Source organism: Petaurus breviceps, unplaced genomic scaffold (assembly GCF_028583685.1).
Source record: "Petaurus breviceps papuanus isolate PSGF00001 unplaced genomic scaffold, PetGlider_PUasm1.0 37, whole genome shotgun sequence".
NCBI lineage: Eukaryota > Metazoa > Chordata > Mammalia > Diprotodontia > Petauridae > Petaurus > Petaurus breviceps.
In genome coordinates, this window is record NW_027186296.1 from 94,130,615 (window position 1) to 94,156,980 (window position 26,366).

The window sequence follows — 26,366 nt, forward strand, 5'->3', positions numbered from 1 at the left end:
GAGGTAGAGCCTGAACTAAGCAACGAAGCCTGGGGAATGAATGAAGAGGCAGTTGTGAGGGGGGAAAGCACTCCCACTATTGAAGAAAGACACTCAGTGCAACAGTGTGGAGATAGGAGATGGAGTATCATATATGAGGAACAGCAGGTAAGGCCAGTATTACTTGGTTATAGAGGGAGTGAAGGATAAAAAGATGGAAAAGATAAGGAAGGCTTGGGTTCTGAAGATCATTAAATGTCAAATAGAGAATTTTCCATTTCATCCAGGAGACATGGTAGTAAGAAGTTTCTACGGTTTTGGTGAGGTAGAAAGGTGACAAAGACAGGTATACACTTTAAAAAATATTACTTTGGAAATTGAGTGGAGATTGGATTGGAATGGAGAGAGACATAAGGCAGGGAGACCAATTAGAAAAGTATTGAAAAAGAAAAAGTATATAGAAAAGTATCCAGGGGACTGCCACCTGCACTACGGTGGTAGCTGTGTGAAAGAAGAGAAGATACAAGAGATAAGAGTGAAGATAGAAGTGATGACTTGTCAGCAGACTAGACATGTGGAGTCAGTGAAAGTGAAAATCTGAGGGTGATAACTAAGCTTCTAAGATGACTGGGAAGATAGTGATGGCCTCAATAGTAATAGGGAAATTGGGAAGAAACAACTGTTTTGAGGAAAAGATAATGAGCTCTGTCTTGGACTTGCTGAGTTTAAGATAATCATAATAGCTAATAATAACAAAGTGTTTACTATGTGCTAGGTGTTGTACTAAACGCTTTACAATTACTGTCTCATTTAATCCTCACAACAGCTTGGGGACATAGGTGCTATTATTATCCCTATTTTATAGTTGAGGAAACTGAGGCAAACAGAGGCTGCCCAGTGACTTGCCCAGGATCACAAGCTAGTAAATAACTGAGGTAGAATTTGATATCAGATCTTCCTGACTCCAGGTCTGGTGCTCTATCCGTTGTACCACCAAGATGCCCTAGATGCCTATAGGACATGCAAGATATCTAAAAGGCAATTGATGAGAAGTGTCACTGTATCTCAGGAGAATGGTTAGAGCTGGTTAGAAAACACACAGACAAACAAGAGAAATCATCTGCAAAGAGAGAGATGATAACTGAACCTATGGGAGCTGATAAAAGTATTACAGAGGGTGTAGTACAGAGCCTTGGAGAACACCCACAGTAGTGGGAGTGACACGGATGAAGAAACAGCAAGAGAATCAGAACAAGACATAAAACAGATAAGAGGAGAATCAGCAGAGAATAGTCATTAAAAACCCAGAAAGGATTGAATATCCAGGAGGAAAGATGATCAATAGAGTCAAATGCTGCAGAGAGACTGGGAGGAAGAAGAGAGGTAAGAACCTTGAATCCAGATACTTTCTGGGTCCAATGCTCTCTGTAACCTATGATAAAAAAATAAACATGGGGGTGACAATGTTTTCAGTATAACATCAATACTATCATACAAGCAATCTTAGAAATACAATGACTACAATAAATAATAGACCAGATATAGAATTCCCCTGAATAGAGGTGGTGTGTCTAAAATGACTTCTTCTATAAATGAAAAAAGGTACATAAGCATACTTTTTTTCTCCCCAGGGAAAGAGGTTCCAGACCAGGGATATTTTTGGTGTAGGAAAACTCCCTCTACTAATGCAGATGGGTAAGTGTCCTGCAATTTACAGCTGTCTGAGACACTGAAAGTTAGAGAGACTAAATATTTCATACAGTAACAGTTCTATTTTTTTTTTTACCATATTCTGATACAAACAAAAGAATATTTCGGCTATTTTACAGTTTGCTTTTGGAATACAGGTATCTCTAAATTATACACAAAACTCCTAGAGGGCTCTCTAATCAAAATAATTAAGGATAACTATGCTCCTAGAGAGATGAACTAAATCTATTACTTGAAGGTCTGATTATTACTTTAGGGGAGGTAAGAAGAAAGGTAAAAGGCTAACAGATTCTATGGCTACTGAATTTGATATATTAGGAAGAAAAGCAGTTATGGTAACATTATTAAATATCTGAGAACAAGGATTTAGAGTTTAAGAGGATCTTAAAAACAACCTAGGGTCTGAGTCCACTTTACAGATGACTTTTCACCTCTTAGGTAATTATAAATGAAAGGTGAAGTTTTCCAATATATACAACTTTATATCATTAAAAGAGAACTTGATAAGCTCCTCAGGTGACTGAAAATTGGCACTGTGAGCATAATATATGTAACAAGAAATTTATTATTCAATGATTATGACTTTGTGGTCATTTCAACTGAATACCCTACGTCACATCTATTTGTGTATAGTTATAGGGCACAAGTTGCTGCAAGGCATTAAAACAGTAGCTCACTGTCACTCTCAATTAGATGTAGATATAAACAGTACACCTAAGGTCAGTTTCATATTGTTACCATTCATCATTTGTAAAAGTTTCTGCCATAACTGTGAAGACCTTTAAGTGAATTAGTATAATATTGAAATTTGCAACACAGGAAGAAAAGGCAAGTATATTTTATATACTTGGCAAATAGCACTGCTTCTGTTGCTTTGGAGGTGTTGGAACTTTTGGAACACATTTGGAGGGAATTAGGAACAAAGATTTCCACAAAACTAATAAATAAATCACTGATGTAAAAGCAAAAAGTCTTTATCTGGACCGTTTTTAACTCATAAGATAAAGCACTTTAATTTGAAATACCCATGATAAGGGGAAGGAGAAGGAAGGAGAAGCAGGGATATAGCTGGGTCCCAGTCACTAGACAGACCAAGATACACTGGATACCTGAAGGGGAGAACCAAGCCAGGCCACATCCAATGGGAAGTATCTCAATTTGGTGAAGACAATAAGAACATTCCAAAATGGAGGACAGTCTGTTCAAAGGCAGAAAGCAGGAGACAGACTGACATGTGCAAGGAACAGCAAGTATACTAGCTTCCTAAGACAAAGAGTGCATGAGGAATACTGTCAATCTGAAATCAATCTGAAAAAGAAACTGGAGCAAGACTATGATGGATTGTTAATGCCAAACAGACGAATTCATATTTTATACAAGAAGTAATAGGGAGCCACTGATGCTTCATGAGCAAGGGATTCAATCAGATTTGTACTTCCAGAAGGCCAAGGGACTATTAATCAATCATTCAATCATTATTCTAAGTAGATTGTTTTCTTCTTTATTGAAACCTTCTAGACAGAATGAATTGGGTTTGGTAAGGCTGGAACAAGGAGTACTTTCTGGGTGGAGGAAGACTTGAGGGAACTTGGGGGTGGGGGAAGGCTTAGTAGGTTAAAAAAACACCCCAAATCAGTGCAAACTCTCCTTCATTCACTGCTGATATAAAGGGCTCTGGGTGTGGAATACTCTACCAATTGTCATAACAGGTATATTTGCTTCATTTTGTTCTGGACTATCTTTAATTTTTTTTTAATCTTTCTAACAAGAAAAGGTTCACAGGGTAAAAAAGAAATATAACTGGAAATGACTGAGATGTAAAATCAAGAGTGTGAAGAAAGTAAAAGGGAGAATTAGCATTGGCTATTTAAGAATTTTATCCAGGATGGCCCTGGGCTCAAACAACAGGAATGAAATAAACCTCCCTTTTTCTATTCTACTTGACACTGACTGGTATACTCCACAGCTGGACTAAGAACAAGGAATGATTTTATTTGTATTGTTATTATGAATTAAAATTAAACGAATTATGAATTTTAAAGGATTGGGGGGAGGCAGGGAGCATACAACATGAGTTGGGAGCTTCACTATCATTTAAAATGTTTTTCTAAATACATTTCAAATTCCAAATATGGCATAATGCATATAAATATATTTTTTGAAAATATAATCATCAACTAGGAACTGCAGCATTGGCTCCTCCCAGTTCAAAAGAGAATTGATTAAAAAGCATTAAATAATTCTGAAAGTATACTGTATCATACAAACTCAACTTTCTTATAGGATCTAAGTAAGAACAATCAAACCATTACTATCTTTAAAAAAAGAACTATGAGGAAAATGATACTCTGAATGATGATGCTATATAATATACTCATATTATAAGTAACATCCCCATAATATACTCATGTTAATACTAAGTTTTAATTCTATGGTTTCCATTTGTGTTTTTGACTTTGAACTAATTTAAACTTTGTATGATCTTTATATAGAGATATTGTGATTCTTACAGGGGCAGAAGTGATACATTTGTTTTTACCATCACAATTACACTGAGCCCTATGATTCTATAATACTGAACTTAAACTAAATTTCTATAGGGCACCACAATATAGCTAGTGAATGGTGATTTACTACATATTAAAGAAGTTTTCTACTGCTAACATACCAGAAGAGAATAAAAATATTCATATTTTCATTATATAACTTGATTTCCCCTTCCTCCCCAAAACCCTAAGAGTAAAAAGTAAATGCTAAAGTAATACAGTAAAACAAATCTGAAAAAAGTATATACATGTGACCTTAGGGTACTCTTCTCTACTTCCTATACTTACAAATGTAAGCTCCTAAATTGAATATTTTTTTTACTAGGAATTCTTTTTCTGGTCATTTTTAAGGGAATAATCTGGCATTTGATTAGTTCATACATATTACATGTTGTACACACCATTACCGCTTTTTAGTTAAGATGAACATGTCATGAAGTTAGCTAGAGTCAGCAAAATCAAGCTTGAGATATTAACTACAAGTCTGGTGATGGCTAACCAGCTAGTTCCCTGTTTTACCAGTTTTCCACTTCTGGCGTTTGTTCTTTGACATGCACATAAATTATGTTCCTTTATTGGTACTCTGAAATTCCACAATACCCATTCTGCTTATGTAAGCCAAAACCTATATAATGTAGCTTAAAACTGCTGCTGCTCAGGGTTCACTGATTTATAGTGATACCTACCCTCTGAGTATAATAAATAGCAAGTTCTCTATTTCTGCATCCTTAACTGTATGACTGGCGGTGGTACTTGACAGATCCTTAGACAATTTTGGTCAACTGAAACATATCTCTTTTTTGGTCCTTTAAACTTCATTTTTACTTCAAAAAGGTAGTTGTATTGTGATGATTAAAAAGTTTCAAGAGACATAGTTTCTGCACAATTTAATCATCTTATTAACGAGGCCAGCAGATTATTAATACAAATATGGTTATTTGGCTATGTCTCTTAGGCCCCTAATTGCAGTAGAATTTATATGCCCTTAGAAGAGAAGGTGTCTTCAAGGGGTGCCTACTCAACTCTGATTGGTTAATCAAATGGGAGGTGGGATATCTTGAGGTACTGTGACTTAGGTCACTCAAGTCTTGGTCAAAGAGATATCAATTTCCATATCACCTGTTTTGATGATAAGGAGAATCAACATTTTCCCAGACCTGAGAGAACAAATATAATAAATAGGAATACTCCAATTAGCCTAAACTCAGAATTTCTTTTACTGTCTGATTAGATCTCAGTTTGGTCAAATCTTTAAGAGATATTTCCCATGGATTGGTTTCTAGATGAGAGAAGTAGAAAAGGGGAAAAACCTTGATCCTGTTACAATAATTATTTATTAAATATGAGAGAAATATTCATTTCTCACAGTATAAACTTAGGTGAAAATTTTTAGTTGAATAGCAATTTGACTCATGTCATGTGGCAGTATGTTTGATATAACTAAAATATTTAATTTTGATCTCCAAATATGAAATGTGAAGGCAGGACCAAAGTTTATTTTAATATTCCTAAAGGAGAAAGAGTTTACTATAAAAACTCTAATGTAAATTAGACAGGAGACGGATATTTAACTTGATCTCGAAACCAAACTAAGTACTTTAAGGAGCTTTAATTTGTATACATTTTATGCACTAATTATAAGCCAACTTTATTAAAGCTCAGTTAGGCAAGAATTAATTTTATCCAGGCTTTTGATCTCCCTTTAAATCACTACAAAGTACCATGAATACAACAGGACATAAAGTTTGTTTAAAGTCAAACAAGGCTAAATTATAGTCTGTTAACTCTCGGGGGAGAACTTTTAAATGTTTCTTTATTTATACAGATTTCTTAAACTAAGTTAGATTTTATAAAATGGATATTAATTAGATGGTTGTTAAAATGTAATGTGAAGACTGAAAGACAGTAAGGAATTAAATTATACATGTAGTTCAACTGAAAGGAATTATAAACTATGATAATGATGATTTATTAATATTACTGTATTATTAATAACTGCTTGCATTTAGAGTGCTCTAAAAAGCACCTTTCCTCCATTAATAACTTTTATCTCATCTTACATCAACAAATACAAGTACATAAATATGTAAACAAAAAAAGAAAAATGTGATTGTAGGTAACGTACACCAGTACAGAAACAAGTGGATTCTTTTGAGACATGCTTATTTTAAAATATTTTAACAAAAATCAAGCCATTTCTGTGACCCCCTTTGTAGTTTTTACATATATTTGTTAAAGTTTTATTGCTGCTGCTATTGATTTTGAGTGACAGTAAGTGTATGTAAAGTACAAGTTTCATTCAATTTGTTTCAAGAATCATTTATCAAGTGTTTACTTAGAAGGTGATATGTGTATCAGGTTCAGTGCTAGATGCTGAAAATACAAAAACAACCTACCTCCCCCCCCAAAACAAACAAGAAAAAAATCCCAAACCCTTGCCCTTGAGGAATTCATATTTTACTGATATGTCATATCATATCATATGATATGTCATATCATATCATATGATATGTCATATCATATATCACCACTTGTCCAGTCATTCCTAAATTATTAGGAACAGAATTTGTTTCTAGATTTTTTTTTCCTATTACAAATAGTGTCTCCAGGAATATTTTTGTACACTTATTCCTTTTCCCTCTGTCAATAACCTCTTTAGAGAATTATGCTAGTAGAAGGTTGATGCAATGACTGATATAAATAAGAACCTTTGTGGTTTTTCCTGGATAATTCTGTGTTAAGGATAGGATATGAACTTATCATTTCATTGATATAGGGATCAACCAGTTGGAGAAACTCCCTCTACTACTAGTAGGTAGGCACTTTCTCTGCAACTTAGAACCTTAAGAGAGATGCCTAAAACAGTGGTTTCCATTTAAGGCATTCTCAAAAAATGTTCAAGGGGTTCACAAAGATGGACAAAGGGATTTGGGCTAAAAATTCTTTAATGGCACCTTAAATTGCCCAATTATGTAACATAATTATTTGTAATAATGTATTTGTAACAAATACATTTTTTCCCTCTGTGACAACTAGTAGGTGCATATTTGAAGCATTATAGTTTTCTTTCTGTAGCCCCTTGGAAACTGTCATGATCCAACTTACAATGACATAGGTGTTTGTACAGCAACTATATCAAACTCTACTTCTGACAGCACAATATGGTCTCACAGTTTCTCAACCTGTCATCAAATTGTTTCCAAACAACCACAGCGATTTCACAGTCGAGAGCAACCAGGCTGATCAGGTGAAGGATGACTGAGTCTGCCCTCACTGGCATTCTGTAACACTGAACCAGAAGAACTGCCTCATTGCTCTGTTTTTCTATAATTGATCAAAATGTTACGAATGGTTGTGTTCTTGCAGCACAAAAGTCAGGCTTTCTGAAAATTATGGTCACTGGCCATGTACATTAGAAACTATTCTGAAACCATGTCAGACCATCATAAACCTTCTGCAGAAAAAAATCTTATTTCCTCTCACTGAAGCATTTTTAAATTATTTTTTCATATGATTATAAATTGTTTTGATTTCTTCATTAGAAAATTGCCTGTTCATATCCTTTTTGACCATTTATCAATTGGGGAATGACTCATTCTTATAGACAAAGTTCTCTATATATTTGAGCTATGAGATCTTTAGATTATTCCAATCACATCAACCACATGGACCTAGTTTTACTGATTAAAAATGATCCAGATGGTTCAAACTTTATACATTTGAAGGAAAAGTTTTATCTACCATATCTAACCTTTTATGACACCTGGTCAACAAAGATTAAAGTACAACTGTCTTGCCACAAAGGATCTGAACCCCCCACCCCCTGCCCCAATCTGCTACAAATGCATTTGTTGAGAATACCAATAATCTTAATATTTATTAGACACGTTTACCTCCCTCCCCTTTCTAGCAAGGAAATAATCAAGCCATCACATCACTGTTAAAATTTAGTTTGACTAGATCCCGTATCACTACTAAGGACCCTCGATGAAGACTATATAGAAAGTAACTTCTGATTAACACAAAGACAGACTGTGTGAAATCTCTCTAACACACACACACACACACACACACACACACACACATACACACACCGAAAGCTAAATTCTATGTTCTACTAGATGATACTGATGATTAAACCATTAGACCAAATGTTTATATTACCAGAAAATAGCCATGAGAACAAGTCCACCTTTTTATGTTGACTTCTGATAAGATTCAAACTATGTAATAGCATTCTTTCTCAATCAAAAAGAACATATACTGTATATAATGATTAACTTAAAATAATTTTTTAACCTTCCTAGTTTTAAGATGAAGCAACTAGCAACCCCTTTTTTTTAATATGTTTATAAGTTGCCTAGGGCAAGGCCTGGGGGTACACTCACAGTGTGGATGCCAAAAGCAAAGGATATTGAAAGGGAGCTAGGACACAGGCAAAAGGACCAAGAGAGAGCAATGTCACAAAAAACCAGAGAATATCTAGGAGAATAGAGTGATCAACAGTGCCAAATGGAGCAAAGAGGTCAGAAAGACCAAAGAAAAGGCCACCATTCTCAAACATACCATGTGTTTTCTAGGTTCTGTGTTTTTATTCATGCTCTTCATCAAGACTGAAATTCTCTCTCCTGTCCCCAACCTGCTGCCTCCCTACCCATCCTTTAAGTCTAATGAACTCCTCCACCTTTTTCCTATCTATAATGTACTCACACAGGTCCAATTTCACAACTCAACAAATGTTCACTAAGTCACTCATTGACTCTCTGTGTTGGACCCATTCGAGTGATGGAAGAACAAGGAAGAAAAGAGCACCTGTGCTCAAGATGTGCACATTGTTCTGAAAAAAGAACAAGATCACAGTATAATAGAGACCATATCTGAGATCTCCTACCTACAGGAGTAGTATTTAAAGTGCCAGTGTTTCTCAGTGCCAAGGATGGTCCTCTGCACGCAGCAGACATTTATGAAATGTTCTTGAACTTAACTGTTCATGTCTACCCAAATAAAATTTAAGTTCTCTGAGGACAGGGGCTATTTATTTTTTCTCTGTATCCATAGTGCCTAGCACAGTGCCTGGCACACATTAAGTAATTGAAAAAAATGATATAAAATGCCAGCTTACTGGTCTTTCAATGTGTATCTACGTGAAAGCGCCAGAGTACCTCAAAGCATCAGTGACTGCTGCTAAAATAATTAAGTATTTGGAAACGATACTGGCAAAATCAGTCAACAGGCAACATGCATTTATTAAGCACTTACTCTGTCCTTAGCACAGTGCTAAGAAAGCAGAGCTGGTGGATCCAGGATCATGTGAAGGCAAAAAGTAAAAGACAAAAGTTTCTGCTAATATAATTCCTTCACACGCTGGTTTTATTTTTTACCTCTTAACGGTTTTATTCCTTTTTCCATTGGAACTCCATTTCTCTTACCTGAGGTGAAGATTCCAAAACTGAACAAAAATTCCAGCAAACTAAAAATGAGACTGAAAATTAGAGTTGACTACAAATTATATCAGTTAAAATTTTGATGTAGCTGTTAATGCAAAGTTAACACTATTTTAAAGTGCAGTAATGAAAGTTATAACTCCCCGAACAAGGAAGCAGTGGTCCCACTGCAGCTAATGCTCATGAAGACCACCTGAAGCAGTGTATTCAGAGCTAGATGCGAAGAGTAATGATGACAAGCTGAAGTATATCCAGAGAAAGATGACCAGGAGAGTATGAATACTCAAAATCCTACTGTTTCATGAGAAACAACTGAAAGATCTAAGGATGTTTAGCATATTGGAAAGAATATTTATTGAAAACATGACCAGTGTCTTAAAATATCTTAAGAGCTGTCATTTGGAAGACAAATTCAATCTTCATTGCAAGGCTCTAGAAAGTAGTATTAGGAAGACTAATAGGCACAAGTAACAGGGAGATAGATTTTACCTTAATATAAATACTGATCTTACAAACAATTTGAGAGTATCCAAAAATGAAATGGGTTACCTCACAAAGAGTTTCTATGACAGAGACTAAGTAACTACCATCTGGTATTCCTACATTACCTGGTAGAAAGCTAGTCTTTAATGAGTCATTAAAAACATTTTTAAAAAGCTAGTGAACAATAAAGTTCTCATCTAACAAGTGTTCTTCACTCAAACTTATCTTCCAACCAAAACTAGCTCTCCTGCCCTCATGACTTGTTCATGATGCCATGAGTCAATCAAGCATTAAACCTTAGTGAATCTCTGCTATTCACTCCCTCACTCTTTCAAACTAACTAGTTGCAAAGTCCTGCTGATTCTGCCTCCAAAACAATTCTTACTTCTCTCTTCCCTTTCCATTCCCAATGCTACTACCCTAATTTAGGCTCTTACTACCAGATACTACAAAAAGTCCCCTCATTCTGCTTCCAACTTCCCCTAGATACAAGGCATTCTATATACTACCACCCAGATTAATCTTTCTAAAGAACAACTCGGATTCCTCTATAAAGGGTCCCTACCTATTATTCTAGTTTTATTTCTTCCACATGAAGGTTTGATGAAATTGGGTTACACAAGGTTCCTTCAGAGGTTTCAGTCATTCTAAGTCATGAGCAGTCACTCTAAAGTTGGAATGGCTCCCTTCCCCAGTGTGTAAAAACCCTATCCACACTTTAAGGTCCAGCTCAGAAAATACCTTTTCGAAGTCTGATCTCTAACTGATCATAATCTCTTCCACCTTAGTCTAAACCTTAACTGGGTTTTTGGTCCTGATATAGTAATCATCCCATTACAATTTAGAAAAAGGTTATTTGAATACTTCCCCTTATTTACAAATGCAAACCACCGCCTTCCATCCTAACCCCTATAAAACCTTTTATTTATTTCTTTCCTTAAGATTTCTCATGTATTATGTTATCAGTTATTACTATAAAAGTCTTCCCTTATAATATCACTGTAAGCATGTATGTATCTTTCTATCACCAGTGCCTAACATGATAGGCACTTAATAAAGATTTGTTGAATACTGAAATATTCCTTAGAAAGGTATGAGATGGACAGGCCAGTTAAAATCCCTATTTTACAGATGGGGAAACTGGTGCTTAGTGATGTTAAATGATGTAGCCAAAGTTACACAGCTTTAAGTAGGAGGATCAGGATTCAAATACAGGTCTCAGATTACTGTGCTTTCCACTAAGCCATAGTGCCTCTCCAAGAAGCAAGAGTAAGTTTTTTGGATGGTAGGAACAAGGTCTTTGTACCTAACTACACATCACACCTAAAATGTCTAACATAAGTTCCCTATATACACAAAATAAATACTTGTTGAATTAATTCAAGTTTCGATTATTTAGCAAAAGCTGCATAATTTTACTTCATTACATAATAATAATTATATTATATAAATATTATATTATTATATATATAATATAATAATATTATAAAAAATAATCTTTCAACATTACAAACACCTGAACTTAGAACCAGAATTCAATTTTTAACCAAAAAATTTTAATGATAAAAGCAGAAAAGCTATATAGGATTTATTGTTAAAGTTCAAGAGTCTTCAATTTATTCATAAAAAAAGATTACAGAATATTATATGTGGTTAAAAACTCAGTGCTCCTCATGTATTCGCAAATATTATCAAACTGAACAAGAACAGGGTTTTCATAAAAAGTGACATTTTCCAAAAGCTTTATTTGCTTTAATCCTTCTTTTTCCTTTTGATAGGATTAAACTCGTAAATGGCAAAACCGTTCAATAAGAACACCAAAATGCTAACTCCAAGGCATTTGGCTTTAGGTAGCTAAATAAGCCCACCAAAATGCCAACTGTGAAGCATTTGGCCTTATGTACTCATAAATGAGTCTCTCAGACACTTCTGATTTTACATTACTGCATAGCATTTTCTAACAGCTTTTTTCAATGCTATGAATTTGCTGTACATTAAAAGTGACACTAAAAAGAAATCTATTTCACAAAGTTATAGAATCCTGGAGTTGGATAGGATCTCAGTGATCTGATCCCATCTAAGTTCCCAAAAGAAAGTGCAATCTATGTACTGGGGTGGCTGTGCTGAATTGTTTTTGTTATTGTTTTTAATCTTTGATTAAAGGGTAAGTTTCATAGGTAGGAGGAAGAATGTATTTAGAAATAAAAATGATATAAAAATAAAAGGCATGTTTCAATTAAAAAAAAGGAAAATAATGTCAAGGGTAAGTAAGTCATGTTCCAAATGGTGAACTTAAATCTATATGCACAACAAGCACTGTCTTACTGTCATTAGGTACATTCTCAATCAACAGTAGTAATACCATTTTTATAACGGTAGCCCAGGATTTTTATATATTAAAGGGTCCTTGGACTTGAAAATGCTGGGTGTCACAGCTAGTTTTTTCATCAAATGTTCTCTATAAAATGAAGTTTATACTACAAGTATTGACCTTATAATGCTATTTTCTAATGCCTATATGGGTCTGTCATGCACTCATAAAACCATCAAAAGTTATACTATCACATATTAGTAATGTTTTATTATTTCTGCACATAAAGTATTGCAAATCACTTCCTTAAGATTATGAAGTCCAGTCATGGATGACATTTGAGGCCTTGCAGAAACATGTTATTGCTGACATTTTCAGAACTAGATCTAATTAATAACTTACATTCATTTTTCAAATCTAATTTTGACACTTCCTAATATCTCAAATAATAGTTTCTAATTATAACAAATGTTGGAAAGATCTCCAAGTATTAAAGTAGTTTATTCATTTTATCTTTGCAAATAAAACAAAGGAGAATAAAACATGACTACAGCTGTGACCAAGTTATGAAGACTTTAAGAAAAAAAAAAAACACAGATTCCTCTAGTTAAAACTGTATGCTATTCTTTGGAATTATACATTTCAAAATAAATCCTAAAATTAATTATTTCTCTGAAAAGTGACATCAAATGCTTTGGATTAAAGTGCCTGTTAGAAGGGTAGTAGATTTTTTTTTTAAGCAATGGGGGTTAAGTAATTTGCTCAATTAATTGATAATAATGGCCAGTTAATTCTGGGTGTGGTGCTGAGTATCTGGGCCTGGATTTGATCCCCAGGTCGTCCTGACACTGGAGCTGGTGCTCTTACTCGCTGAGCCACCTGGCCGCCCCTAAGCAATTGGGGTTAAGTAACTTGCTCAAGGTTACACAGACAGGTGTTTCTGGGTGGGTGCTAAGTGTCTGAGCCCGGATTCCACTCCCAGGTCGTCCCGACACTGGAGCCAGTGCTCTTACTCGCTGTGCTACCTGGCCGCCCCAGTAGATTGTTTTCTCCCCCACTCAGGGAGGCTTGACAATTGGGAGAAAGGGGTGAAAAACAGGGAAACAATGGCTCTAGAGGAGGGTAACCACGGTATGGAAGGGTCCTGAGTCAAAAGACATACTAGGATCAGTTGGAGGAAATTGAAAAAGGACAAAGAGGAACACGAAAGCCATCTTCTAGCATCTGAAGGTTCATAATGAGGAAAAGAGATTAGACTTCTTTTGTTTGGACCCAGAGGGCCGAACCAGGGCCACAGGTTACAAAGAAGGAATGGAAAATGTCAGTCAGGAAAATCTTCTTAACAATTAGAGCCAAAAGGGGAGCCCAAAAGTAAAGCGCCAGTCTTTGGAGGTGGTGATTTCCTCCTCCTCTGGGTTCTTTAAGGAGAGGCTGGGTGATTGTGTGTATGAGCTGAACTAGATGACCACTGAAATAGATATCTTTCAGCTCTTAAATCCTGTGGCTCTGGAAAGTGAATCTTCCTAAAATACAGGTGTAAGTATTATTCCCTTGTTCAAAATCCTTTAATAGCCTCTCACTCATTACTAGCTAAAGCCTTAATTCTCCAAATGTAGAATTCTAGGCCCTCCCATGACTGCTTAGTGAAGTACAAAGCTCACTAAGAGTAAGGAGACCTGATATTGTAAGATAATCAATTTAGACGTGAAAGATATCCCGAGAGAACATTTAAAACAAGCTCTTCATTTCATAAAGGCCTAGAGAAAGTTGTGACTTGTCCAAAGTCATATATGTAGTAAGCAGGCCTGAGATTTGAACACAGGTCCTCTTCTGATTCTAAATTCACTGATTTGAATTTGAGAAAAATACCAACCTCTTTTAGTCTCAGTTTCCTCATGCCTATTACCTCTAAGGTCCCCGTTCTGAATTTTTCTGATCAATTGCATGATTCACTCATATATAGGCTCATTAATCCCCCATATTGTTCTCCATTCCTTTCCATATCACCTCATCTAACATTTAAACTTTTCATGATGGCTAGTAATCTCTTAATCTAATTAACTACAATAGCAAGTCTGTATCACAAATCTGATGGCTGCTTTGTGATATTTTATATGTAGTCTTGAAGTCATTTAAATCTTTTCTATTAACATTTTTTAGCATAAATGTATTATGTCCTATTTCCCAAATGATATTTCAAGCTTCATTAGATCTAGAACCATGTCTTATATTTCTCTGAATCTCCCCCTCCCCACAATTCACCATGTCTTACATATAGATATAATAGGTACCAATACCACTACTAGATCTGCACCCCAAAGAGATCAAAGAAAAGGGAAAAGGAATTATATGTACAAAAATATCTTTTAACAACTCTTTGTGGTGCCAAAGAATTGGAAATTTAAGGGATGACCATCAAATGGGGAATAATGGCTCAACAAGTTGTGGTAATATGATTGTGATGGAATTGTGTTATAAGATATGATGAGCAGAGGAGAGCCAAGATGGTAGAGGAGAGGCAGCAACTCACAACTTTAAAGAATGTCTCAAATCAAATTTTGGAGCAGCAGAGCCAACAAAAGATCAGAGTGAGCCATTTCTCCAGCCTAAGACAACTTAAAAGGCTGGCAGGAGAGATCTATGGCACTGGGATACGGACTGGCATCAGTGGTGGGTGAGAGGCAGCTGTGACAGAGGCAGCAACAGCAGCTTAGGGAGCTCTCAGTCCAGAAACAGTAAGGGAGTCAGACAACTTGAAAGAAAGAGAATATAGAGGACCTTTGTGGGCTACTCTGTGTTGCCCATACACAGTTCTGGGTCACAGTTCCAGGGCAGAGAGGAGCATCTGTGGTCAGTCACAAGGGAGCATGGGCACTGGTTAAAGACCTAGAGCCAAAAGTTATACTAATACTTGTGGCTGCAGGGAAGCAGTGGTCCCTTCCTGGGTAAGACCAGAGCACAGACCAGGAGAACACTGACCAGACCACCTTGGAATCACTAAGAACTTGCAGATCTGCCTTCCCCTGCCCAAACTAGCTCTGAAAACAAAGACATGAAAAGGCCTGGATCTTGGAACAGTGCCTCTCCACTCCCAGGTGAGTACAGTCCAAAACTTTAACATAGAGTTCAAAGTCAAGAAAACAAGCTGAGAGAATAAGTAAACAACAATAACAAACCTGGAGTATAATAAAAAGCTACTGTGGTGACAGGGAAGACAAAGACACAAAAGCAGACAAAAACAACATGGAAACAGTTACAAGCAAAGCCTCTAAGAAAATTATGTTGATTGAATCCAAGAGCCCATGAAGAACTCCTAGAAGAATTAAAGAGATAAGAGTGGTAGAGAAAAAAATATGAAAAGAAATGAGAGTGATGAATCAACAGTTTGGAAAAAGAGGTAAAGTCTTAGGCAGGTTTTCAAAATCAGTTTTTCAAATAGAAGATAGAGGAAGCATGCTGAGATGACAAAATAACAGTATGTCTGAAATAAAATTTCACGTACTGCAAGCTCAACATGAATTAGAAGTGTGACATGGCAGCCAAGAAGCTCCCCCCCCCAAAAAAAAAACTCTGAAGAAAACAACACCTTAAAAAAACACAAGTAGCCTACTGGTTTAAAAAAAAAAAAAGAAATTCACTGAATAAAAGAACTCCTTTAAAAGCAAAATTGGCCAAATGGAAAAGGAAGTTCAAAAATTCACTTCAGAAAAGAACTCCCAAAATGGAGAATAGCCAAATGGAAAAAGAAGTACAAAAGCCCACTAGAAAAACTATAATTTCTCAAAAATTAGAATTGGGCAAGTAGATGCTAATGACTCCAGGAGACATCAAGAAACAATCAAACGGCCAAAAGGATGAAAAAATAGAAAATGTGAAATATTGCATCAGAAAACAACTGACCTAGAAATAGGTCAAAAGGAGACAATTTAAGAATTATTGAACTACTTGAAAGCCATGTTCAAAAACAGAGTCTAGACATCAAATGTCATGGAATTATAAAGATATCTTAGATCGAGAGGGTAAAACAGAATTGAAAAGAAGGCACTGATCACTTCCTGAAAGAGATCCCAAAATGAAAGCTCCCAGGAATATTATAACTAAATTCCAGAACTCCTAGGTCAAAGAGACAATGTTGCAAGTACACAGAAAAAATATATATACATTTGATCAAACAGAGGTCTTTTAAGCATTCCTGATAAAAAGAAAAGAGCTGAATAGAAAAGATGACATTCAAACAGAAGACTCAAGAGAAGCAGAAAAAAAGTAATCACAAAAGAGAAAGCGAAATCACAAGGCGTTCAGTAAGGTAAAACTGTTTACGTTCCTATATGGGAAGAGAATACATATAACTCCTAAGATCTTTATCATCATTAGGACAGTTAGAAGACATCTAGACAGAGGCTGTAAATGTGAATTGATTATGCTGGGATGATTAAAAAAAAAGACAGGTGAGAAAGAAGAATGAACTGGGAGAAGGGGGAAGGGAGAGGTAGAATGGAGAAAATTTTCTCACATAAGAGGCATGAATGGAAGAGCTTTTACAGTAAAGGGGAAAATGGGGTGGCAAGCAATATTTGTGTGTATATACATATACATACACACATTCTAAAACATGTATGTATTTATGCACACACACACACACAAGAAGAACTAAGGTGACTTTACATTTATCACAGGTATAACAGTTACTTATTACTAAATTTTAAAATTTACAATAAATATTTATAGCAGCATTTTTGTTGTAGCAAAGAACTGGAAACAAAGTAGATGTCCATTGACTGGGGAATGGTTAAACAAGTCATGGTGTATGAATGTAATGGAATATTACTATGCTGTAAGAAATGTATGTTTTGATGAATATAAAGAATGGAAAGATGTACATGATTTGATAAAGTGAAGAAAGTGGAACCAAGAAAACAGTATATACAATAACCAAAACAACGTGAACAGAAAGAACTACAAAAAATCAAATGAATTTTGCAAAAGTAAAGCTTGAAAGAAAAAATAAGACACCTTTAACATATCCCCTACCAATAATCAGAGGTAAATGTGCTCATTGTACATATTGTGTGTAATGTACCAATTTCTGCAATAATTTGATGTGACTGGATGTATTGATCAGTTTTGCTGATTTTTTTCTTGTCTTTTTCCTTTTTGGAGGGGGGAAGGTAGGGCAATTGGGGTTAAGTGATTTGTCCAAGGTCACATGGCTCGTTTTGTGTTAAGTGTCTGAGGCCACATTGGAACTCAGGTTCTCCTGACTCCAGGGCCAGTACTCTATCCACTGCACCACCTAGCCACCCCGTCTTTTTCTTTTTAAAAAATATCTGTTATATAGGATGGTTCTTTGGGAAGGGGATGGGAAAGAATACTGTGAGAAATTTTGGTGATTAAAAAAATATATATAATTAAAAAATAAAAACATTCCTCCCAAGTTTCCCCTTCTCCAAGCTACAACATCCCTAGTTCTACAAATCAGTCTTCATATAGCATATACTCAAGGCTCTTCAACATAATTACTGTCTTTCTCTGGATCCTCTCCAGTTTACCAATATCTATGCTTCCTAAATTGTGGCATCCAGAATGAATACTATACTCCAGAATAGAATACTAAGGGATTGTCATCTCTTTCTTCCTTAGAAGGTATCTCTATTAATATAGCATAAGACTACATTACCTTTCTTGGCTGCCACGTCAACACTACTAATTCGTGTTGAGCCTGCAGTACATGAAATTTTATTTCAGACATACTGTTATTTTGTCACCTCAGCATGTTTCCTCTATCTTCTATTTGAAAAACTGATTTTGAAAACCTGCCTAAGACTTTACATTTATCTCTATTAAATTTCTTCTCATTAGATTTGGCCCAGAATTTTAGTCTGTCAAGATCTTTTTTAAAACTACCATCCAGTGTGTTAGCTTTCTCTCCCAAATTTGTGTCATTTTTAAACTGGATAAATGAGTCAACTATGCCTTTATCATTTTTATATAGGTGGCTAGGTTGTTGTAATGGTAAGGGAATTTGAAGATCTTCCCTGCCCCTTAATAGGCCTAGGGAATTTGAAGATATTTCCAGTCCCTTAATGGGCCTCACTGGGAGCCCAACAAGAGAAGCTTGCTTAGGGGAGGCTTGTTTTTCAGGAAGGTCCACCTTTTGTTACTTTGTAATTAGGCAATGGGTCATAAAGCTTGTGATGTTCTCTGATCCTGAAGAAGGCTATATATACTCCCTGAGGTGAAATTTTGCTTTGGGGCTCACTTATGGGAAGAGTTGTATGATTTGCCTGGAGGAGACTCTGGGCACCCAGCTTTGAAAATCCAGATGTTGGTGCTTCTCTCTCTGGTAACTAATTGTATGTATGTAATAATCAGACTGCTAGAAGCCCTGTCTGTTGGTCTGTTTCATTGTGTCATTTTCTGTCTGTATTTTTTATCTGCTTGCAATTTCTGCTTGTATTTTCTGAAGTTCAGGGTGTGGACTTTTTCCCCTGAACTAAGAGAATTATATATATATTTGATTTAAAGAAAGATCATTAACCCCTTTTGAGTTGCTTTCCTTTAGAAAAGCAGATCAAAGAACCTGTACTAGCAGCCATCCTGGGTATGTTAGGGTGCTTGCTGTTACAGTGGTGCAGTGAATAGAGCACTGGGCCTAGAGTTAGCAAAACCTAAGTTCAAATCTGATCTCTGACGTTTACTAGTTGTGTAACCCTGAACAAGTCATTTAACCGCTGCTTGCTTCAGTTTCCTCAACTATAAAATGGGGATGATAATAGCACCTACCTCCCAGGGTTGTTATGAAGATCAGATGTCTGCATTAAGGACAGTGCTTGGTGCATAGTAGGTGCCATATAAATGCTATCTATCATTATCATCATCATTGTTGTTAATAACCCCAAGTCACTGAAAACAAAAATACTACAAAAGGACAGGCTTCACTATTTATATGAGGAAATGTAAAATGTATGCGTAAGATTCTTATTAGAAATTGGGTAGTCTGAATGGGGTAGACTTGACTATGATGTGATTCTAAAAAGTAAAACTGTTTAGGAAAAGGTAAAATGAGTAATTATTTTATACAAATGAGGTGCAAGAAGAAGTGACACAAGAATTAGATGGGGGAGGGGACTGGTAGTTCTGGAATACTACTTTCACTGGGAATGGGTAAAAGAGGGAACAATACCTCTCTATCTAGAAGGGTATAAAAGTCTTCTAAATTCAAAAAGAAATAAAAGGTTAAGGGGCTTGGGAGGGGGGAGAGGATAAGGGAGAGATCTCTGGTGAGGGGGGTAGGTTAAGTAATAGGAGGGCAAGGTAGCAGGTAGAAGAAAAGTAGAGAAGTTAGGAGAGATGGAAAATAGGAGATACACACATTAAGATCAGGGAAGAAGGAACAGAGGTAGTAATAATGATCTCAGAAAAAGTTAAAGCTAAAATAGACTTAATCAAAAGAGAAAAATAGGGAAACTATACTATATGTCAGTTATACTAATCAATATTGTTTTAGACTATCTAAAATAACTAGACAGTATAAAGCTGGAATACTGCTGTGGTACAGGAAATGATGGGGACTTAGAAAAATATGGAAAGATTTGGATCTGTGAAGGAAAAGGTTATCCATACTCAGAGAAACAGAGGACAAACAAGTATAGCATGGTCATAGACACATATGAATGTATATGTTTATATGAGGAGGATTATAGATATCGAAGTACATGTATGTATATAAGTATATGTTTGTATGTGTGCATGTATGTGTATATAGATTGTGTGCATATGTGTATATGCATATACATATATAAATACATACATACACACACATAAAAATATGTATATATTTATCCGCACTTAAATGCAGTCGGGGGGGGGGAACAGTAAAACGTGCACAGCAGAGAACAAAAGAAAACTTACAAGGAAGCAAAGAAAAGATGGACAGCTTGGAATATAATGTGTAGTATTTATTATATAGGCTTTTGTAAAATGGAAATTTATTGCTGTATATTTTGAATCCTCTTACATTCTGCTGTGCACATGGCAATGCTTTTTTTTCTTTTCTTATTTTGTATTTAAGCTCACAATGTTTCTTTTTCTTTTCCTTTTGTGTATTTAAATTTTAGTATTTAAGTTTAAAATAAACTAAGTTTTAAAAAAACAGAGGTGAGAGAGGAATTTATTGGGAGAAGAAAGGGAGCAATACATCAGGGTAAATTATCTCATTTAAAAGAGGCAAGAGAAAACTGTTACAATGGAGGGGAAGGGCAGGAAGGTGAAAGGGAATGGGACAACCTTATTTTCATTGAATTTGGCCTAAGGAGGGAATAACATACACACTCAATTGGGTATCTTACCCTACAAGATAATAGGGGGGCAGGGGATAGGAGTGGGGAGGCAGGGCAGATTGGGGGAGAGGGTAGTTAGAGGCAAACATTTTTGAAGGGGGATGTGGTAGAGGGAGAAGGTAGAGTGGGTGGGGGGCAGGATGGGATGGAGGGAAGTATAGCTGGTCTTTCACAATATAACTATAGAGGAGCTCTGGGTAATTACACATATACAATCTATATTGAATTGCTTGTCTTCCCAGTGGGGGCGGGTGAGGAGGGAAGAAGGGGAAAAAAATCTGGAACTCAAAAGTTTTAAAAACAAATGTTTAAAAATTGTTTTCTTACATGCAATTGGGAAATAGGATATACAGGTACTGGGGTATAGAGACCCATCTTGCCCTTCTAGAAAGTTAGGGAGGACATAAGAGAGAGTAGATTGGGGGAAGGTAGGCTTGCTGTTTTGGGGTGGGGGGATAGGGGAAAGACAGGGAGAAAAAAAATTGTAACTCAAAATCTTGTGGAGATGAATGTTGAAAACTAAAAATAAATACATTAAAAATAAAAGGAAAAAAAACTATTCATTGGGGAAGTTGCTTTTTAAGGAGTAATTTAAATTTAAAATGAAAATCAAATGTCATTTTGTCTTCATAGGAACCAAGAATTCACTGTGGGTTATGATGGGCTTATGTATTGCTATGTTTCAGGTAAAAGATGGCAAGATCACCTTCCAAAAACAGCACAGCATCTCGTAAGCCCTCTCACTGCAGTTCCAATAAAGGAATTCCTTTTCGATCACTAGTTTAAAATCTCACTAAATGAGATGATACTGTGACATTGATGATGTTGACTACTTTTCCTCTATCGCAAATGATAATTTCTTTTTTAAGATATAATCATGGGCTTAGTGATACTGCCACCAACTGTTAAAAATATGAATCACACTGGTGTTTCATTATAACATTAAAAGAGAGACCATAAGCCTACAGTTTTATAAAATAATTAAAAAGAAATGCTTTTAAAAACAGCGCTCAGTCATTTAAGATACTAAGTATTCTTTTCACCTATACAGTGACAATATACATTTAAGATGTTTTGATGTTCCTTTATAGAGTCCATAGTCAATTTACATACCCAAATCATCACATGATATAAGAACTAAATTGGTTTTAACATGAATTTCTTGCTGGACATTATAAGTACCTCCTCTATTTCAAAGAAATTTCTTCTATTTCCAATATAAAACCCTGAAGAATTTTTAGAAAGGAAACCACAAGGGAGAGGGGAAAGGAAGAGAGAGAATCTGGAAATTAAATTTTTTAAATGAATATTACAATTTTTTCTTTACGTGTAATTAAGAAATAAAATAAAATAAAAATTAGCCACAAAAAAGAAACCACATAATTCTGTAAACAATACACAGTCTAATAAATAGTGCTATATTTTGCTTTTAGATGTGCTACTATGAAACATCAAGAAATACATAGGCATTATACATAATACACAGATATATTAAACAGTTCAGAATAATAGCAATTAGCCTACTAGAACAAGACGATTAATAATTGATTACTTTGAGAATTGGCTAACTTAAAATACGTGCATAAAACATAAAGACTTAGAAGTTTCTTTTGTTTTTACAAGTTCTGAAATTCTTACACTTACAAGACAATAAAACATGGTGCTACTTGCTACACAAGCAATTAAGAAATATAAGCCAGGCACTATACTTTTAGGGCCAGAAATCAATTTTTGAGGACCCTGAACAGTTCTTGTCCAATTTCTCCATTTAAAAACAACAACACTATACTTGACATTTTGAGAACGAATCTCATATAAGATGATGCTTGTTATATAAGCAAATCAAATAATATGTATTTATATGGTTCATGATGAATACTCTATCTATAATACAATAACATCGATATATAGATATATAGAATATATAAAAACACCTGATAACATATTGTCTCATTTGATCCTCATAACAATCCCTACCTAACACTTAATATGTATTATCTCATTTGATCCTTATAACAACTCTGTCAAGTAGGTGCTATTATTATCCCCATTTTACAGATAAGGAAGCTAAGGTTGAAGAGGTTAAGTGACTTGCCCAAGGTCACACCTCTAGTAACTATCTGAGGGTGGATTTGAGGTCTGGTCTTCCTGATTCCACACCCTATGCTCTATACCATCTCTCTGCTCCTATGTACATACATCCACATACACAGTATAAATATATTTGATATTAGTAACAGAATTTAGGGCACAAAGGAAAAAGTAATTAACTTGAAGACTGAGTTTGTGATCAATTTATTTTAGTGATCCATAGCAACATTTGACATTAAAAACATCTGACATAGTTTTATATAAAGATATTTTACCGTTTTAATAGAACTCCTTTGTTTTTCTTCCCAAACACCACTGCTCAACTCAAGTGTGCAATGAACATTTGTTTCTCTTTCATAGGACCCCAAAATCAGTAACCTGCAATATAAAAATGAAAATATAAGCATGGATTATTAGAACAATTATGCTTATTTTAAAAAATCTTTCACACAGTCATAAACTACTCAACACAGTGACACAATCCTATCATTTCCAGTTTAGGTAAACAGAATGAAGAATTCAAATCAAGCTCTTGTTGCACCCTCTAGTGGAAAAAAGATATATAACCAAAATTAGGCAAAGTTCTTACTGTAATAAGTATACATATATAGAAACTAAATTGGACTAAAATATATTACCTACTTTTATAGCTAAGGCAGTGACTCCAATTGAGGTGAGTCACATCAACGATTCATTCAATAAACATGAACTTATTAAGTAGCTACTGTGTTCAAAGAAGGTACTAGGCTGGCCACTGAATATATACAAAGGCAAAAATTAAACAGGCCTCCCTTTTCCTGAAGTACTGAGGGATGATTTTTCTCACTTTAAAAAAAGGCAATCAAAAGTGGGGTTTTTTGAGGGGGAGGGGACCCAAATTCTTCATAAAAATAATATCTGTTTGGACAAATCTTTTCAGTATCGTGTTTCCCCGATAATAAGACCTATCCCGAAAATAAGCCCTCCCCTTACTGTGTAAGATTCCTCTAAAATAAGCCCTCCCCCGAAAATAAGCCCTATTGAAATTGCTACTGTAGTGAAGGTTATCCCCTGCGCTACACGCTACATTACGGTACCCTCTGTATGCACCGTCCCCCCCCCAGGTGAAACGCACGCTGTGCTCCGAGCTGCATCCAATCAGAGCTGCAGCAGTGAGCGCGTCATCCTGTTCTTCCCCAGTGATTTGCTTATTGAATAAAGGTACATTTTTTTGTTCACATTTACCTGTTTATTAAAATTGCTGTCAATGTTCATTAAAATAAGCCCTCCCCTGAAAATAAGCCCTCTGGTGTTTTTCTGTCCAAAAAACTAATAAGACAGTGTCTTATTATCGGGGAAACATGGCATCAGTGTTCCTTTTATTTTTTTTTATTCTTTTGCTTTTTGGAGGGCAATTGGGGTTAAGTAACTTGCCCAAGGTTACGTGGCTAGTTTTTTTTTTGTGTGTGGGTGTTAAGTGTCTGAGGCCGGAACCGAACTCGGGTCCTTCCAACTCTGGGTCCAGCGCTTTACTCACTGCGCCACCTAGCTGCCCCTCAGTGTTCCTTTTAGAATAGATATTCTTTATTCACACAGAAATCATAGCAGCTCTTGGACTGTGGAGAACTAAAGAAATGCTTAAGTTTTCACATCATTCAGGGACACCATGTTTCCTTCATAAAAACCAGAATTTCTGGATTGTAAACTTAATACAATGTAATAATTACCATGGTTTTGGCTTTAAAGGAAATAAAAAGTATGGAAAACATGAAAACTGCTAATCTCTTTAACTTCTATGCTGTCTTTGAAATCATAATGTATATATACCAGATCAAATAATTAATGAGAATAATTTGGATTTTGAGATTTAGTCTCTTATTCTATGTGAGTACTTTACTGCTAAACTGGGATAAAACATATTAGAGAAATAAGAGGAAGTTAGAAAATTAAAAAAAAAGTCTTCACCATTTTGATAGTATACCTAAATGCTGAAATAGTTAACAACCTAGAATGAAATGAGACGTAACACAAAATCACAAGGACTCTGTGAAGCTAGTGCTTCAGGTTTTAACATTAAAGTATGATCACCATGGTAGGTTAACCATAACTGGTTTTTCAATATGCTCACAACATCTACTATTTTCTATCTAAATACAAAATATGAGGTATTATGTATCTCCTTTTTTCATTTTACTCACTCAGCTGGGTTTTGCTGCCACTCTCTGGTAAAAATAGTTAACTATCAAGTGAACTACATAATGCAGTCTTCTATATATTGGCCAGCTAGAGAAATCATGAAATCATTTGGGGTCTAGCTAGCGAAGAATTCATATTAACTTCCAATATAAAAAGAAACTGTTAAAAATTTCTATAAAATTTACTTCAATCTAGGGAAATTAAATAAAGCAAGGGAGACCTTTTGGTGAAAACACATCTCAAAAGTCTTTTGGTAAGAACCAGATATCCAATTCCTGACAAACCTTTAAGCCCCAATTCAAATGCCAGTCCCTTTGTGAAATCTTCACTGATTTCCTGACAAAAGTCAATTTAATATAATAGACAATTTATTAAACACCTACTATGTGTATCAAGCATTGTGGACACTAAACAAGAAGTCTATATCTTCAAGGAGCTCACATTTTATAGAATGATAAGTAAATATAAAATAAACAAAGTAAATTAAAAGTAATTTCATGAGGGAAGAAAAAGCTAACAACTGGGCAAGGGAGGTAGGGATTGAAAGGTCAAATTTTAGGAAGTGGCACTTGAGCATAAGCCTAAGATGGAAGCTGGAGATTCCGATAGACATTATGTGATGAGAGCATTCCAGGCATAGGCTTCAAGGAGGCAAGAGATGGAGGGACATACATAGGTGTGATAGTAATGGAATATAAAGATCCCCCTGTATTGGCTTCGTTTTCAAATTGATTGTGTTAAAACCCAGAGCTTGTTAATGCCACTTGTGTGATGGACTTGTTGACGTGAAAAGAGAGGGCTGGACTGGGAGGAGCTGGTGACAGTAGATTTGGAGAGACACAAGAGAGAGGCAGAAGAACTTTTTGGAAGCAGCACCCTTTTTGGAGGCAGAGAGAGACTGAGAGGATTACTGAGGGCCATTTTGAATTGCCCTGGACTTTTGAGACCTGCCCGCAGAGCTGCCAAGGACTGAGGAGACATGGCTGTTTTGCTGGTACTTTGTCTGTTTTGATGTTGTTTTGCCAGATTTGTCCACTGGTGAAAGACAGTCCTGTTGTTGAAGAAGTGCTGGAACCTGGCTGTTGGTTAAGAGCTCCTGAGACTGTTCTCCAGACAGAGAGTGAATACTGTCCACTGGTGAAGGACAGTGCTGTTGTTGCAGGGGTCTGGGAACCTTTCTGTTGGTTCAGAAGCCCTGAAGAAGGATTTTCTTGTTATATGTTTACAGAAATCCTGGGAGAGGGTTTTGCTAATGTTTTCAGGGGTCCTAGGACTGTTCTGCAGACAG

At 35.7% G+C, this 26,366-nt stretch overlaps 1 protein-coding gene across 2 annotated transcripts in view; it reads right to left on the reverse strand.

Moving 5' to 3' along the window:
- Positions 1 to 26,366, reverse strand: part of PDZD8 (PDZ domain containing 8) — a 110,234-nt gene that overhangs the window by 26,234 nt on the left and 57,634 nt on the right. For both annotated transcript variants that reach the window (XM_069099045.1, XM_069099044.1), the window contains exon 3: positions 23,179 to 23,281. In XM_069099045.1, the coding sequence (XP_068955146.1) occupies positions 23,179 to 23,281 (103 nt within the window). The remainder of the gene's footprint in view (positions 1 to 23,178; positions 23,282 to 26,366) is intronic.